General features: G+C 34.5%; 1 protein-coding gene across 4 annotated transcripts in view; it reads left to right on the forward strand.

Annotated features, from left to right (window-relative positions):
- LOC150106348 (rhotekin-2-like) overlaps window positions 1–18239 on the forward strand; it is a 237269-nt gene that overhangs the window by 147200 nt on the left and 71830 nt on the right. For all 4 annotated transcript variants that reach the window (XM_090392389.1, XM_090392390.1, XM_090392388.1 and 1 more), the window contains exon 6: window positions 12786–12811. In XM_090392389.1, the coding sequence (XP_090248515.1) occupies window positions 12786–12811 (26 nt within the window). The remainder of the gene's footprint in view (window positions 1–12785; window positions 12812–18239) is intronic.

Raw genomic sequence — 18239 nt, forward strand, 5'->3', positions numbered from 1 at the left:
TCTTCTTCTGCAAACCAGATCTTTTCTCATGAATTTTTTTGTCTAGTCTTGTTAAAAGATCAGAATAATATTCCCCAGTTATTGGTTTATCCTTTTCAAGATAATTAATAAACAAAATGCCTTTAGTATCCCAAAACACCGATGCCATGACCTTTCCTGTTGATGGAACCAACTTTGTTTTTCTTCTTTAGCGCCGAACAACCGGCTTCTGTCCACTGTTTTGACTGCTGTTTGAATTCTGGTGTGTAATGGTGAATGCAAGCCTCATCCATGGTAATAAATTGACACACAAAATTACTTTTATTCTTGTTAAAATGCTCCAAGCACCGTTCAGTGATTTTCATGTGAGTGCGTTTTTGATCTGTTGTGAGCAAGCGCAGCACCCATCATGCACAAAGCTTTTTCATTTACAATTCTTCATGTAAAATATATTCTACACGTTCTTTTGAAATGCCTATAGTCTCAGCAATTTCAAACACTTTAACTCACCGGTAATCCAGTATCATATCATGCACTTGATCGATGATTTCTGGTGTTGTTACACTTTTTGAATGTCCATGTGGATCATCTTCAAGGTTGGTACAACCACGGTTAAACTCAGCAGCCCATTTCTTAATTGTCGAAAACAAAGGAGGAGAGTGCCCATAAACTTTTATGAACTTTGAATTTCTTTTGGCATTAAATCTTCTTTTACATACAATTTTATAACTGCACGATACTCAATTTTATCCATTTCAAGGGATACAGATAACACTTGCTTCAGACAGCTGTAAAAAACCAACTTCTTGATAGAATGACTTGCAATTTCACATGGATGCTTATGACAGTGTTGCCATCTATGAACAATGCCGAGAACTTTTCAGACCACCCTTGTATATTACCATATTATATGTTACATGAGCAGTATGAAGAACTGCTGAAGTTAAAGGAGGTCTGAGAGAATTCTTTCACTGTGGCGAGCTTATTTATTATTTATTTAGCGTATGATGATACAACAGCTGCGAGGCCCCTTTTGCAGGCAAATATGTTACCATCTCAATCCCCTCCACTTTTATCCAGGCTTGCAACTGGCATAAAGCCAACAAATCAGGCCTGTGGTTGGGTCTTAGATATTACTGCCTGTAATCCATGTGTGTTCTTGTAGCCAGTTTGCTGTTGTGTGTGAAGAAAAACCAATTTTCAGGTGAAAAAACTCTCTACCTCCGTATGAGACTGACTAACTCACCTTTCATCAAAAGAGACTAGATTCTCACATCATGGATGAGAATCGAACCCATGTGTTTTCAACCGAAGGACTTTGTCTATACCAACTGGGGTACAGAGGAGGATTAGAATTTGCTCGGAAGGAGGAGTGATTCATTTTGCCTCAAGAACTCTTGAATCACTTGTGCTAAGCATGGTATGATGTTATGAGAGCTGTATCGCAGTTTTGGGTGGACATATTTCATATGGAAATGTCTCTCTCTGCATAGTTTTCTGTAAGCACTGTACAATATTTCCTTAACTACATTCTTAGAAAATTTGTAACTTTTGCCAAAAACATATCACAATTTAATTTGTATGAAATTTATAACACATTTTTTGTGTAATATAATTTATTAGTATGCTGGCAATTAATTTGTCCATATTTGCCTGTAGTAATGAAAATTTTTTCGCATACAGGTAAAAATGTAGTTCATCCTTAGCTTTTGTACACCGACGTACATCATGCTCAGATTGTTTACTTATGGTTGGGTAAAGGATTAAAACAAGAATATTGCAAGAACTTGACTTACATACAGCAGTGAGTTTGGATTGGATATCAGTGTGAATGTTTATGTGCGAGAGAATCATCTATGTCCCAACCTGGTTGTTTAACATGAATTGCCCAACATGAGCAATTCTCAATGAGTGGAAGTAGCAAGGTACTTCAAGTATATAAAGATACAACTAGAACTGATGCAGCAAGTTATAAACAAATCTATATCTCTGGGATAGCTATTAATGTATTAGAGAGGCTAGTGAGAAATCAAATCTGGATTGTTAAACTGTGAATGAAATTTTTATATATATTTTGTTCTTCATTCACATTTAACATAACCTATCATATATTAAGCATGACTTGTTTAAAAATTATTTGTTAATCCCTTGCTTAAGAATTATTTTTCATTTATTATTCTTGAATTTCATCAGCTATTATTTGATTAAATAATTTTAATGTATATTTTACTATTGGAAGAACCCAGTGATAAATATAATTTATCTTATTTACTTTATTCCTTCAATAATATTATGAGAAATTATATGCATATAATTTAATGTACCTTATATATATATACTGTAACATATATTTTATTATTATTAATTGTAAATGAAATGAAAGAGAAAATTAAGTAACTGTAATATTTTATTAATGTTTTTCATTACTCAATGTAAAAGTATAGCCTTATGTAACATTAACGCAAATGTTTACGCTTTTGTTCATTGCCATGGAGAGAGAGAAATAAAATGGAACGCGCGTGGATGGACCGTGAGCTTCGATAACGAGGAGAGAAGAAAAAATATATGGGTGGTAATATTAGAGAAAAGAAAGAGGGGAGAGTTTTTTGAAGCGGAAAAAAGGAAGGATATAAGAAGGGGGTGAAAGTAAATAAAAAGGACTGAAGGGCAGGAATTCAAGAGAGTAATATTTAAAAGTGTTCTAAGACGAAGTGAAAACTTATAGATAGCTGAAAGTAAAGTCAGCAGTGGCATTAATAGGGATTTGGTGCCGTATTTGGATAATTAAAGGACTGGAAGGTTAATGAAGGATTCAGAATAGATCCAGTTAGCTTAGAATTACTACTTATTTCTATATTGCTTTTAGGAAGAATTGTACGGAGCTTAATTTGTTGCGAAGTAGTAAACAAGGATATCAATCTGCCCTATAGTTGCCGTCGAGAATTATGGAGCGCGACAAATAATAGTCTAGTTATGACCTTGAAGAATTCCTTTTAAATGTGTTCCATAAGTGTAATAAATATAATTTGAAGATGTACTCACATCAAATCTGACGTGCTGAAAATTAATTCCGGTAAGGACAGTCATATTTTATTTGTTTCTGTGTATGAAGACTTGAGTGATAGTTCCATTTTGCTCATTCTAACATTTACTGTAGCATATCGCCGAAGTTAGAAGTTAGAAATAATTTGCCTTGAAATAATATTTGCCATGTTTATTTCTAAATCACTTAGGGAATTGAAACAACGTAGATCCGAATATAAATTAAATTATACTTTAATAAATATTTCCGATATTTCGGCAATGTCACATTGCCATTTTCAAAAGGAACTTACAACAAGGAAGTTGCACACAGGCACTAACAATACAGTAACTGAGAATGAAGATATGAAGCTATCGTTCTCCTAGAAGTCCTGATGGTGCCCTCTAGCGGGCTAAGTAGGCGTTCTTGGTCCAAGAACGCCTACTTAGCCTGCCAGAGGGCACCATCAGGACTTCTAGGAGAACGATAGCTTCATATCTTCATTCTCAGTTACTGTATTGTTAGTGCCTGTGTGCAACTTCCTTTTTGTAAGTTCCTTTTGAAAATGGCAATGTGACATTGCCGAAATATCGGAAATATTTATTAAAGTATAATTTAATTTATATTCGGATCTACGTTGTTTCAATTCCCTAAGTGATTTAGAAATGCATAACCAACGTATAAGCCTGTCTACGAGAATTTGCCGTGTTTAATGATATGATAAGTACCAGCTGAGAGTTAATTGTGGAGTATAACTGAAAAATATGAGCAAACTTATTAAACAAGAAATTCTGTTGTATTAATCTGAGTAAGGAATCTTGTAATTGAGAAAACTGTGAAACTTGTATGTGAAGATTTTGAAGACTGAATTAATATGAATGATTTGACCCGATGTACTAACTTAATTGTAATGTCTCATTTTAGAAGTGGAATTCATGTATTTATCATATAACCTTATATTAAATGTTTTGTTTTATTAATTTCAATAGTGTGTTTGCCTGATTCTTTTTTATTGCACCGTTCATAAATAATTCGAATCTAGCGGGAGCCTCAAATGAAAATTATTGAATTCGACCTGAATGAGTAAGGAGACTGCTAATTTAATTGAAAATTGATTCTACTATTTTATATAGACTAATCTAAATATAGGGTGGCGCAGTATAAATATAAATTTCTCTATATTTGTATTAGTGATCAATTGGCAATTAATTGATTTTATTAATAAGAGTACGTTCCAACAAAATGGCGGATTCGAAACTAGAATGTACGTTCCAACAGGATGTTTGCAGATAGCATTTTGGAATTCTACACGAGGTTATTATACAAACTCAAAGAGATGGCTGTGTCAAATAGGTTTGTGGCATGGATTGGACAGTGGCCATTTGATATGTATCAGAGAATGATGTATGAAGGAGTTAAATCTAAGAGAATGAGAGGACTGGTGGAGTACCACAGGATGTCCTTGGACCACTCTTGTTTAACATATATTAATGACAATGGGATGTCTGGAGGGAAACATTCAATTATATGTAGATAATGGAAAGTTGGATTGGGTGATAAGGAACATGCCTGATACAGATTCTTTCAGTGCTGACTTGAACAGACTGATCTGTAGGCTTGTGCTATGGATGTCACTTTAATATTGCTAAGTGCAATGTTATGCATTTTGGGCCAAAGCCATTGCAGACTGAGTACTATATGAATGGAAATTGCTGCAAGCTAGAGGCCTTGCGAAAGTGAGTTATAGATTAGAGGCCACATTGCCAAGATAGCAAAGACACCATGTTGATTAACTGCATTGTTGAAAAGAATGCAAATAAGTTTATTTACTTATAATTTCAAAATGAAAGTAGCAGTAATTATAACAATCCTTCATTTCACAATCCTTGATGCACTGATGTAATTTCATTTAATTATTCATGCAACATAAATTGCAGCAGCAATTTGCTTATTTCATGAACGTTTGTCTACATACAAACAACACCAACACTACTCATACAAAATTGTATGAATGCTGTTGGTGTTGTTTACAGCTCATACAAAATTGCAATTGAACTTTAAATATCTAATTTAAATAAATTATTTTATATTTAAGCAAGGCTTCAGTAACTTAAGATAAAAATAACGTTTCAGAACTTCTTTCTTGTGCTTCCCAAGGAAACAGACATAGTTTAACTACTTCTATAAAATAATTACTTATTACTAACTTGTTAACTCGAATTCATTTTTATATTTTTTACTTTTGGATATCTGAATTTTAATATAGATATCCTACAGTATTGTCCATCATTCTTCCATTCATATTATAACTTCTGTTATGATATGTCCCATTAAGTCAGAAGTGATTAGTAGTACTGCATCTGTGTTTTCTTAAAGTTAAAAGTTTTGCTTAGAATAAAATATTTTATTTTGTCCCATGTGTAACTACTGGCTGACTGCCATAATCTACTTGGCATGTGCAAGTGCATTTGTTGTCCTGATTATTTATATATAATAACACTGGTAAATACCTGAGTTGAATTCTTGTCCCAAATTATCTGATGGTTGGTTATGAAAAAATAATTCTTTCATACGAGGGTAGACTGAAAAGCTCTCTACCTCGACCATAGATGGCAACACTATCGGCACAATTATTTTTCTTTTTCTAAGTTGGTACATCTGTCATAAGCATCCATGTGAAATTGCAAGTCATTCTATCAAGTAGTTTGTTTTATATAGCTGTCTGAAGCAAAAATGTTGTCTGTATCCCTTAAAATGGATAAAATTGAGTATCGTGCGGTTATAAAATTCTTTGTAAAAGAAGGTTTAACGGCAAAAGAAATTCATTCGAAGTTCATAAAAGTTTATGGGCACTATTCTCCTTCATTTTCTACAGTTAAGAAATAGGCTGCTGAGTTTAAACAGGGCTGTACTAGCCTTGAAGATGATCCATATGAAGGATGTCCAAAATGTGTAATAACACCAGAAATCATTAATCAAGTGCATGATGTGGTATTGGATGACTGGCGAGTCAGAGTGCATGAAATTGCTGAGACTATAGGCATTTCAAAAGGACGTGTAGGATATATTTTGGATGAAGAATTGCAAATGAAAAAGCTTTGCAAAAGATGGGTGCCACGCTTGCTCACAGCAGATCGACATTTTAACAAGAATAAAAGTGATTTTGTGTGTCAATTTATTACCATGGATGAGACTTGCATTCACCATTACACACCAGAATTCAAACAGCAGTCAAAACAGTGGACAGAAGCCGGTTGTTTAGCACTGAAGAAGATAAAGTTGGTTCTCAACAGGAAAGGTCATGGCATCGGTGTTTTGGGATACTAAAGGCATTTTGTTTATTAATTATCTTGAAAAGGATAAAACAATAACTGGGGATTATTATTCTGATCTTTTAACAAGACTAGACAAAAAATTCATGAGAAACGATCTGGTTTGCAGAAGAAGAAAAAAATCATCTCTCATCAGGACAGTGCACCTGCCCACAAAGGTGTTTTGGCAATAGAAAAATTATGGAATCTGCACTATGAATTTTTGGAACATCCACCCTATTCCCCAGATTTGGCTCCCTCTAACTTCTGTCTCTTCCCAAAACTAAAACTCTTCCTCACTGGTCAGCGTTTTTCTTCGAATCAAGAGCTGATTGATTGCAGCTGTAGAGGGATATGTTGGAGATCTTAACTGAGAACCACTACAGGGACTGGATAATGGTGCTGGAGCATCGCTAGAATAAATGTATGTCTTAAGGGAGATTATGTTGAAAAATAAAAAGAATTTTGAAATTATAAATTCGTTTTTTCATTGTTAGGTTCATTGTTAATTTACTGTGTAAAAAGATAAACAGCTTATGGTAACTACTTGTTAATGGTAGTGCACCCTTGATATCTCTTGCTTCATAAGAAGTGAGCTGGATGCTCCCTTGCATGCAGGTCTCAAAGCTTGAAACAGTAATATAAACACCATCATCTTCCTTATACCCTCTTTTACCTTGGGGTGTCGAGGGCCCATTGATCATCGGACCTCACTCCGTTTACAGGATAAGGTGGCCAGCCTTATGCCCCGGTGTATCCTATGGCCTGTAGTGTTGAGTTCTCAAGGCCAGTTTGCCTGCTTTGCAGAATGAAAAACCCCAGAATAAACTGGGGAAATAACCCTGCTGTCTACGCCCAAGACTGGCTAACTTGGCTATGGCTGAGGAAGATCCTTCAGCTCCTCACGTCACCGACGGGAATCGAACCTAGGACACTCCTTCCCCAGGCATATGGTTGCGAAGCGCACAGCCACTAGGCTAACCGCGCGGACTAATATAAACACACAAGCTCTAAAAACAATAGCATAGCTTACAAGTTGTGTTAAACTAATATTGCTTACAAGTTGTGTTACTCTTCTCATTTATTCAGTTTGAAAAAAGTATATAGCTTGATTTTTTCCATACTTGCAGAGTAAGTATAGAGAAATTGAACCCAGGCTTCCTACCCCCCCCCCATGTTACATACCTTCATTTATTATGAATACAAACCTGTAATTTTGGTTTCAGTATGTCTATCTTTATTGGTAAATGAATCCAAGAATATATATCTGGTTATGCTTAAATAAATGGTAATACATAAGAAGCACAATGACTGTTCTTACGTAGAGTGTTTTAAATCTTTCGTTTCATTCTCATTAACAGTATTGGAGAAGGAGATGAGGATAAATGTGATCACGTGATTCTGTCATACCTAAACTCATGTTGTTTAGGTCACTGGAATGTTTGCCCTGCCACATTCTCATCACCACAAAACCCACGAGAACATGTAAATATTGCAATCTAGATGTAATCAGATCTAGAACTTATAAAGAGGAACATTAACTTCCTTATCTGTGTGGGCGACAGCATGTTTCTGACCTTGCTAATCTGTATACTATAAACTTTTGCAGCTGGCTTATAAATTTCTTTCATCACAGTCCCATCAATAAAATGAGCTTGTGTTTTATAAATCCATGTTAATTTTGTAACATCAAGCCAGCTTCCATTGTCCATTGGTTCACAATGTCATTATAATTCAAATCCTGTGGGTAGGATCTCAATACCTAATTCATTTCTCACTTGCTATTGTTCCTTCCCATCTTACATCATCAATAGTTAAATTATCCCCCTCCCCCCATTAATAAATTATTTTAAAATAAAAGAAAGTAGGATGAAAATAATTCAATGAAATTATGAAGTGCTGAGGTATCTGTCATTAATTTCAGTGTTTGAGGATGAAAATCTATTTGTCATGTATTAAATTGCTAATGCAGTTGTTACTTAGGTTTCTTACTGATATTAAAAACTGGTGTAGTGCTTCTGTTACAGAAAAATCAATGCTTTTTTTTATTCCAATATAAGGATAGGCAAGGCCATTTTAGCCCTATTTAACCTTTGGGGACTAAGGGTATATTTCAGTCTCCACCAATAACCAATCAAAGATAGCTGGTCCAAGACTACTTATTATATATGGTGTCTAGTGAAGAGAGGTGACTGAGAAGTGTTACCTTCTCATGGTCCCTAATCCTAACACTATGTTTACTGTCTGAAAATGGTGTGGGTTCTACAGTCGATTTTCTTGAGTTTATGGAATGAAAAACCCTAGTTTCCACAAGAAAATACCTGCTTGCCCGTGCCAGAAATCAACTAACTCAGGAACTGGTTGAAAAAAAGGCTTAGTTAGTCCTTTTTTTTTTTTTTTTTTTATGTAACGAAACCTGTGGTGAATTCATCACTAAAAACACACGTACTAACCACAGTAATGACTATTTAATTCGTAAATTTTTTTTTTTTTTTAGTTATATTTAATTTACTTCTATAACACATTACTGCACGCATATTGAGATTCCATTGTAATCATGCACCCTAACTGTGTGTTTTCTTAGTTAAAGTTCCTCTAGTCAGTGACTAGAATTGAACTTACGATGCTCTTTCTTTTGGCGATCTAGCACCATGAACAGCACATACCACTTCCACTGAGCTACACAGATGTTCTTCTGTTTTATATATATATATATATATATATATATATATATATATATATATATATATATATATATATATATTTAATGACTATAAGCTAAGAGATACCAAAATAGGAAAAAAACTATTTATTATTTGAATGTACAACTAGTTTGTCTTCTTGGAAGACTTTATTGTGTGCATAACATGAAAAGAGAATTACAAAAATATCCATTACAAGAGAACAACAGCCATGGATTAACTTGCAAATGTATTGCTGATATTTGAAGGTGTTCTGGATGCCATGGTATTGTTTGACATGTTCACATAGGCATGATTTCATGGATATCAAGGATATCTGAAGAGTGACAGTCAGATAAGTTATAGCTAAGGTTAATATTAAGATGGGACTTGATTGAGGGCAATTTCTGTTTATTCCATAATTCTCTCAGTTCATCATTGCATCTAAAAATTTTTCTGATTTGTTTCAGCTCACTGGATGGGTCACTGAATCTTCATCATTAACGTGAGCAGAATTAAGAACGTGATTAGTGTGCTGGCTCTACTTCTGCCATACGTGATGTTTCTCACATGTTCTTCCATATGCAACTCAATGGATTTCTCCATCTGAGAAATATATATATATATATATATACAGGGTGTCCAAAAATTCATGCAAGATTTAAATTTAGTGCCATTTGTGCGGTAAAGTGTTGCCAACGAGAAAAAAAAAGACAGCGTGACAGCTGACGGTTCAGGGTTATTAAAAATGGAGCGCTACACGAAAGAACAAAGCATTTTCATTGTTGAGCAATATTTTAAAAATAATGAAGGTTTGGCAGCTACAGTTTGCAATTTTCGTACAAAATATGGTCGGAATAGTGATTTAACTTCAACTGTGAAAAGATTAATTAAAAAATTCAATGAAACTGGATCAGTTAGTGATCTTATACACTCTGGCCATCCTTCAACAAGTTGTTTAACAGAAAGCATCGAAGCAGTTCATGAGAGTGTTGCTGAGAGTCCAGGAACATCAATTCAGCACCGTGGTCTTGAATTGGGCATTTAGAGAAGCTCTCTACAGCGTATTCTCACGAAAGATTTGCATCTTTATGCTTACAAAGTTCAATTGACTCAAGATGAAGCCTACTGACCACACACAGCGAAGAGAGTTCGTTGAATGGAATATGGAACAACAACAAGTGGATGCTTATTTTTCAAACAAAATCATCTTCAGCGATGAGGCTCATTTTCATCTTAATGGCTTCGTTAATCGACGAAATTGTTGCATTTGGGGTTCAGAAAATCCACGAGTGATTGTTGAGGAACAAATGCATCCACAACGTGTCACTGTTTGGTGCGGATTTTGAGCTGGAGGCATCATCATCGGTCCATTCTTCTTCGAAAATGCGGCTGGTAAGGCAATAACAGTTAATGGTGCTCGCTATCGCGACATGATAATCCAGTTTTTTGTGCCAAAATTGCAAGATATGGGTGTGGATGACATGTGGTTTCAACAAGACGGTGCCACATGCCATACAGCCCGAGAAACAATTCAATTACTGCATGAGTCATTTCCTGGTTGTGTAATTTCCCGTTTTGGTGATCAGAATTGGTCGTCCAGATCATGTGACTTAACGCCGTTGGACTTTTTTTGGGGGTTTTTTGAAGTCTAAGGTTTATGCCAACAAGCCCACGACCACCCACGCCTTGAAGGAGGAAATCGAGCACTGTATCAACGAAATTCAGCCACATTTATGCAAAACGGTCATGGAAAATTTCGACAAAAGAGTGTGTATGTGCCAGCAAAGCTGTGGAGGCCATTTACCCGATATGCTATTCCATGCATAACCCTATACTGTATACTTTATGAATCAAAAAGAAATTACAATTTTTAATTAAAAATCTGTGTTTTCTATCAAAATTACTACTTGCGTGAATTTTGGGACACCTTGTATATATATTTATGATGAAACAAAGATTTTAAACAGGTGTATAAAATTATTTTCACTATGTCTGAAAATAATTCATGATGTTGATGTGGATCATATACAACTCAGTCTACCTGAAATATAGAATAGTACAACACATTAATCATGGAAATTGCAGCACCTTTAGGCCAACAGAATGCCGATGCATGAGTATATTTTTAAAGTAATGCTGTTCATGTTTGATGGTCGACTTTTATCTCCATTTTTGGGAACATACCGGATAAAAGCTTGCTTCCAAGCAGTTGAATAGATGTCAGATGATTATGATAGATCACACCCATCTTGAAAAGATGATACAAGATGGGTGTGAGCTCCAGAGCACATGCATTAAGTATAACTGTAAGAATACCATCAGGATCAGGAGACTTATTAGTATCAAGGCTATTGAGTATTTTTCTTTTGTCCTTCAAAGGAAAAGGAATACTGTTTGTGGAACAGTGGGAGGAGATTGTCTTTGGTCATCTGTACAAGAGTTGGAGGATGACACTGGTGCCAAGAGGTCTACCTTATCTTAAGGAGATGTTAGCACTGTACCATCAGAATGTGAGAGCGGTGGAAAGATGGAAGAACAGAAGGCATCCCCAGCCCTTAGTGAGATGGACTTGACTGCTATTTGAACAGGAGACAAGCTTAGTATATTTGGTCCTTGCAAAGTCTGCTTTGAATTTGTCAATTTTGTTTTTGCAGTTATGAGCTGTAAGCTAATTGAGATGCTGAAGTTTCTGAATGGAGCCATTGGCCATATGCTGAATTTTTATCTTTGACTGCTTTGCCACAGTTGTTGGAGATCCAGGATTTGGAAAGTGAGCTGGTTAAGAAGAGGTGCAGGGTGTTTGGGGAACAATGAAGATTATCTGGAATTCTGGTGGGTTGGTGAAAAATTTGTGTTAACATTACTGATAGCAAACAGTTTGACTTCTTTTCCAGCTTGATCTGTAAAGAAGTTGGGAAAGTGAAGCCAACCTAGATTGTGGATGTTCAAATCACCAAAGAATATTATCTCACAGTTAGAGTTAGACTGTAGCTAGTCCCACCCTGTTGATCTAGAGATAATAATAATAAAAGAACATGGTGAAGTCTTAGTTTTAACAATTCATTCTGTACTCAAAACATAAAACAAAAAGACAGCATAAAACCTGAATTAAACAAACAATATTAAAACCATGCCAATTACAGAGATGTGATGTTAAATGTTTGTTTTATATAAAAGTGTGTTATAAAGGGGATTTTCATTTATGGAATTCTTGTTCTTGAAAACTCTGAATTTTGCAAATGCAACAATCCATTCTGGAGAATCAGCAGCAAGCATGCTAAAGAGTGCATAAAATTATGATTAAAAAAAAAAAATGAAAAAACGTTCACTGGAGTTATGACATATGCATTTCATTTGAATTAAGCTCATTTTTGAGTTGTGCCAGCAATTTATCCTTGCTTCTGAATTTTTCTAATGTGTTTGTACTACAAAATTGTTACTTATTTAGTAGTAAATATATATATATATATATATATATATATGTGTGTGTGTGTTTTGTGATAGTTTAGTGTTATCCCTGATTTGTATTAGACAGTGGTGAAAAGTTGTACACTCAGTTGTAAATTATGAATATCGTTGAAAACAATGAAAACTTATATGCAGATAAACTTAAATTTATGATTTTTAAATTGTATTTTCTATTTATAAATTTATATCACATAAAAATGAAATGTTAAATACTAAATTTTAATCAGTTATAACAGCTAATTATATATTCTGAATTAACATATTTTAGCATTAACATATAGAATTAATATATAATAAACAATTAATATTGTTTTATTCCAGAAAGATGAACTTAACTCTCTTGACATGTAAGTTATTTTTAATAAGATACTTAATTTTCATAGTTAATAATGTGATAGAATTAGTAAATCATTAATGCATATCATTGTATGAAACAGTAAATAATGTACTGATGACAAAGTAGTATAATAAAATTTCAGAAAACATGCTCTGACACTGTAGTTCTCAATGAAGAAATTCTGAATTTTATCCTCAGTTAAGATTATAGTTATAAAGATTAATTTAGACTTTAAGTTTTATTCCAGTTTTCAATTACTAAAATTATTTGACTCATATAGCGTACTCTTAGATCCTTAAAGTTTTGCAAGGGTACACACATTTGCTTGTTTTAATCTTGTCATTTTCAAGATATTAATTTGGATTTCAGTGTACTTCATATAACATAATTTACTGTGCATGATTTTGCACATGATGCACACTTTTCTCCATTTGTGTGGGCCTCTATAGTGCATTTGTGAGGATACCATTACATTTGCCCTTCAGTTGTAAAGACTTGGTTTTAATCCCTTTTAGGATTTGTCTGTATCATTCCATCAAGAGTTAACTACTTGGGCTAATATCTTGGGCTATTTTTTGTTTTATATATATATATATATATACACAGTTAATTCATTATTAACCAGGGCTTGAAAAATATGCTTATCCATGATTAGGAGAATTTTTAGTTGATGAGTAAAAGAAGCGTTTCAGTGTTAATTGTCAGTTTTATTTACGTAATGCCAATTATGGTTCATGTTTTAAGTACATTGGTTTTTGCATTTATTGGGGATTGCTGATCATTACAAATGCTTGTTTCGTTGATTATTACTGATTTTATCCAAATGGAATACAATAAGTGAAAAAATAGGATATATGCATGCATCATTTTGCATGCATATATCCTATATACGCATGCAAAATGATCTGCAGAACTCAGTGAATGGAGAAAATACTAATTTTTGTTAAATTTACATATCTATAGAACAGTTTTATGTTACTTCGTTATTTGTAATATTACATATAATGTGTTTTCTTGATTAAAATATTTTTCAGGTTCATTGTTGTAATTATTTTCTCATAATTTTTTATGAAAATTTTCACAGTGGTTTTACAAAAAAAAAAAAATGTTGGATTGAAGTTTAAGAAGTTTATGGTGGAGTGTCACAGATCCCAAAGATTTAAATTGACTATAACTTTTTAACCGTGGCAGTGAGTCATGCTGTAGTATAGCTTCCTCTCCCCTAACTTGCTACTCGACACCATAGACGACAGGCTGTTGTCTATGGCGTCGAGAAGCATTACACCTCCGCACACTCAAGCAAGTTTAGTGTGTAGAGGTGTAAAGTGTGCTGGAGTCCACCAGACCCCACCTTATCAAAAGTGTGACTATATTTACTTCCGAAACGTAACTTGTTTTCATGTATATTCTACTAAAATATTATCGTTACTGCTGTGTCTTCTATATATTTATGTACCAACTATAAGCAAATACATTTTTGTAAATATTTAGAGAGTATTTTGAGAATAATATCTTTTTTTTACCAGATGAGTTACGAGCAGGAAGAACAGAGGTTACGTCAATTATAGATGACTCTTTGACATACAGGGAGCCATTTAGCAGAGATGATGATAGTGAAATCGATTTAAAATTAGTCAGTAACCATGAGTCTCATACAGAAAAGACTGTGAGGAAGAATCCACAGAGAATCCACTAATATTGATTAAAAAGATATGGTTTTCTATAATACGCTACATTATTTGGGTGGATCTGTGAGGACCCCACCTTACCACTTTTGTTACACTTTCCCACCTCACCAGTGCCAGGTTAATAGCAACACAGTAACCTAAAATAGATGTGCAGTGGACAGCAATAATTAGTGTATTTCTTACTCATTGATAGAATCTCCAGAATTTCACCATTAGTGGATATTAAAACTTGGAATTTGAGAAAGAAGTATTTATTTTTCCAAAATTCTTTATATTGATTCTAACCTAAATGTTTTTTTTTTTATTGTTTTCGGTTGCCACCATGTCATATCTCATCACTGGCTATCTGACGATATTTCAGAGCCACTCAGATTCAGAAATCCATTAATGTAATTATATGTATAGACCTAAGGGTTTTATTTTATTGAGAATACTGAATGTTTTCATCTTTAATAATAGCAGAGAAGAAATTTTTTAATTTTGTCCATAAGTGTAATCAAGACATGACTGTTAAAGAAAAGTAGTATCATTTAATATGCTACTTTTCTATAATGACTGTTATAGAAAAGTAGTATAAAAAAATGATAATAAAAGGTCTTTTGTCACTTATAAAAATTCATGAATTTTTTTCTTCACATACTGATTAACACACCACTAATACATAAGTAGTTAGCATATTTGCTTTGACACTGTTAGTTATATAAAAATTAGCCATAGCATGAGCTTATAAATTTCATCAGATCTGGGATTAAACACGATTATGATATATAAGGTAGAGTATACCCAAGTTAAGCTGAGATCTGATTGGTGAACCAACACGAAATTTTTCAAGCCCTGATTATAGCAAACACAAGTCTACTGAAAAACCTGATCAAAATTCCATAGATTAGAAACCTATATATGCTAAAGGAAATTCACTATGGCAAACTGCCCACTATACCAATGTGCCTCCCTTTAATAAATCTTTTTGATGCCTTTATCTGACAATATGGCCGATGGTTTATTCATTTATTTTTTACAGTATGTTGTTTATTATTGTCTTTTTTTTATACTCATTATCCTCAACTACATTACTTTTCGCTTGGATCATTGTCTTCATTGTTCTGTTATATGTCCACATCTCAAAGAAAGATCCACGAGACTTAGAGATTTTGAAGAAATTCAAAAACACAGAGACAAAGGCCGCCATCAATTTCTTTTGTGCTGCAAGAAAAGTCCACAGCTGAGATTTATTAAACCCTGTTTGAGACTTTAGGGAACTATGCCCCAGCATATCCAACAGTTGCCAGGTGGGTGGTGACCAAGTTTAAAACTGGGCATCCTGAGACAACAGATGTCCCCAGATAAGGAACAACTTCTGCATTGAACACACCTGAAAACATCAATGCAGTGCATGCTCTGATCCTTGATAGACAAATACCAGTCACAACATTGCAAAGACTTTGGAGATATCCAAGAAATGAGTTGGGATCATTATCCACCAACATCTGGACATTCAGAAATTCACAGTGAAGTGAATTCCCAAATGTTTGAATGCCTACCAAAAGTGAGAACATGTGCTGTCATCGCAAGGGATTTTGGGTCATTTTGAGAAATCAGGCGCAAATTTTTTGGCTCCTATTGTGACTGTTGATGAAACATGGCTTCATCACTGTGACCCAGAGACCAAACAACAGTCAGTGGAGTGGAGACACAAAGGTTCTCCATGGCCAAAGAAGTTCCAAACCCAAAAGTAAGCAGGGAAGGTACTTGCCATTGTCTTTTGGGATATGTATAGTGTAATTCTTACTAAGTACTTCAAGAAAGATTAAACTGTTAACAGCAGCAGTTTATTCAACAGCTCTGAAGGAATTGAAGGAGATCTGGAAAATTGTGACTGAAAACTGAGCAGAGGTGTGTTGCTTTTGCAGGACAATGCACCTGCTCACACTGCTCAGTTTTCAGTCACAATTTTCCAGAATCTCCTTCAATTCCTTCAGAGCTGTTGAATAAACTGCTGCTGTTAACAGTTTAATCTTTCTTGAAGATGATTGCAAATAATGTCATCATTGTAACACATGTATAACTCTTTGTGGGGCATATGTAGAATGCATAAGTTATAAGTATAAGGTAGGGGCTCCCAAGGCGTGAAGGCCATCCCACTATGCCCAGCTAAATGCTAGCAGGCGAAGACAGAAAAGGAGATTCTCACCATCTGTCTTAATTTACTGCCCATTAGCCATTCATGTCAAAGGAGTTAACATAGCACACCATGCCGCTCAGACGTCACCTGGTTAAACAAGGTCCACGTTGCCATTTGGTAGCAGCTCCAGGGGTGGCAATGAGAAGTTAGAGACTGGCACTACCATCACTGACAAAATTAATGGAAAAACTGGATCCAGATTCAGACTCTGCAACCATTTAATGACCAAAACTTGGAATATTAGGACTCTACTACAATCAGGTCGACTCAAATTACTACAGCATGAACTAAAAAGATATGAATGGACTCTATTCATCATGAAGGTTATTTTCTTGATCATAAATTAGTAAATAATTTTTTTTGGTTTACCGATCAAGTGTTGATCAATTTTATTAACTGAACCAACTAGTTTCTCTACACTTATCTGTTGGCATCTTCAGGGCTTACATAGAGGTTTAAACAATCTCACAATTATGCGTAACTGCAAACTGACAAGAATAACTGTAAAAATTACAGACTAGAATAATTACAAATAAAATAGTATCGAATGTGAGTGAAATACGTATCGCATATCTGTAGAATCTGTAGTCTAGAAAAAGGAATCTCATTATTACTGCCTCACACAGCAAATGATCTAAGACTAAAAAGTTGTATAGTACTTTCCTCTGCATATTCCACAAAACAAAACTTCTCCTCATTAGATAGAAGAACTATTCGTAATTTAAAAAACAACAAAGATATCATAATACTTAAAGCAGATAAAGGAAACAGTACTGTAATACTGAACTCAAAGGACTATGAGGACAAAGTCAACCATCTACTATCTGACTTGTCTGTATACCGTCTTTTAACAAAAGATCCAACATTAAAAAACCACAATGATACCAGTGAATTACTCGCAATTTATCCAACTGGCCAACAGACTTGATTAAAAAACTAAAATCGATGCATCCTTTAACTCCGAGACTCTATGGTGTGCCAAAAGTGCACAAAGATGGTATTCCTTTACGCCTAATCGTTGATGCAATCAACTCTCCTACCTACTCATTGTCAAAACATCTCTCGAAACTCTTACAGCAACACATCCACAACTCAGAGAGTTACATTAAAAACTCCGGACATTTTGTGGAAAAGTTAAAAGATATCAAGATATCGGATAATGATCTTCTAGCCAGCTTAGATGTCACCTCTCTCTTTACAAACGTTCCTGTAGTAGAGGTCATTGACATCTTAAGTACCTTGTTCCCACAAGATATAACCTCATTATTTGCTCACTGCCTAAACTCCAACTACTTTTCTTGGAAAAATAAGATCTATCAACAATTAACAGGCTTGGCAATGGGGAGCCCACTCTCACCTTCATGTGCTGACCTCTTTATGGAAGACTTAGAAAACAAAATCTTATCGCATATTTTTCCTAAACCTAAAATTTGGTTTAGATATGTGGACGATATCTTCATCGTATGGAACAATAACAAAGATGACATATATGATTTTCTCAAAAAGATCAATGCCTTCCATCATTCTATTAAATTCACTCTGGAACTTGAAAGAGAAAAACAACTACC

This window comes from Typopeltis vanoorti, chromosome 5 (assembly GCF_054136105.1).
Source record: "Typopeltis vanoorti isolate ZY-2024b chromosome 5, IOZ_Tvanoo_1.0, whole genome shotgun sequence".
Taxonomy (NCBI): Eukaryota; Metazoa; Arthropoda; class Arachnida; order Uropygi; family Thelyphonidae; genus Typopeltis; species Typopeltis vanoorti.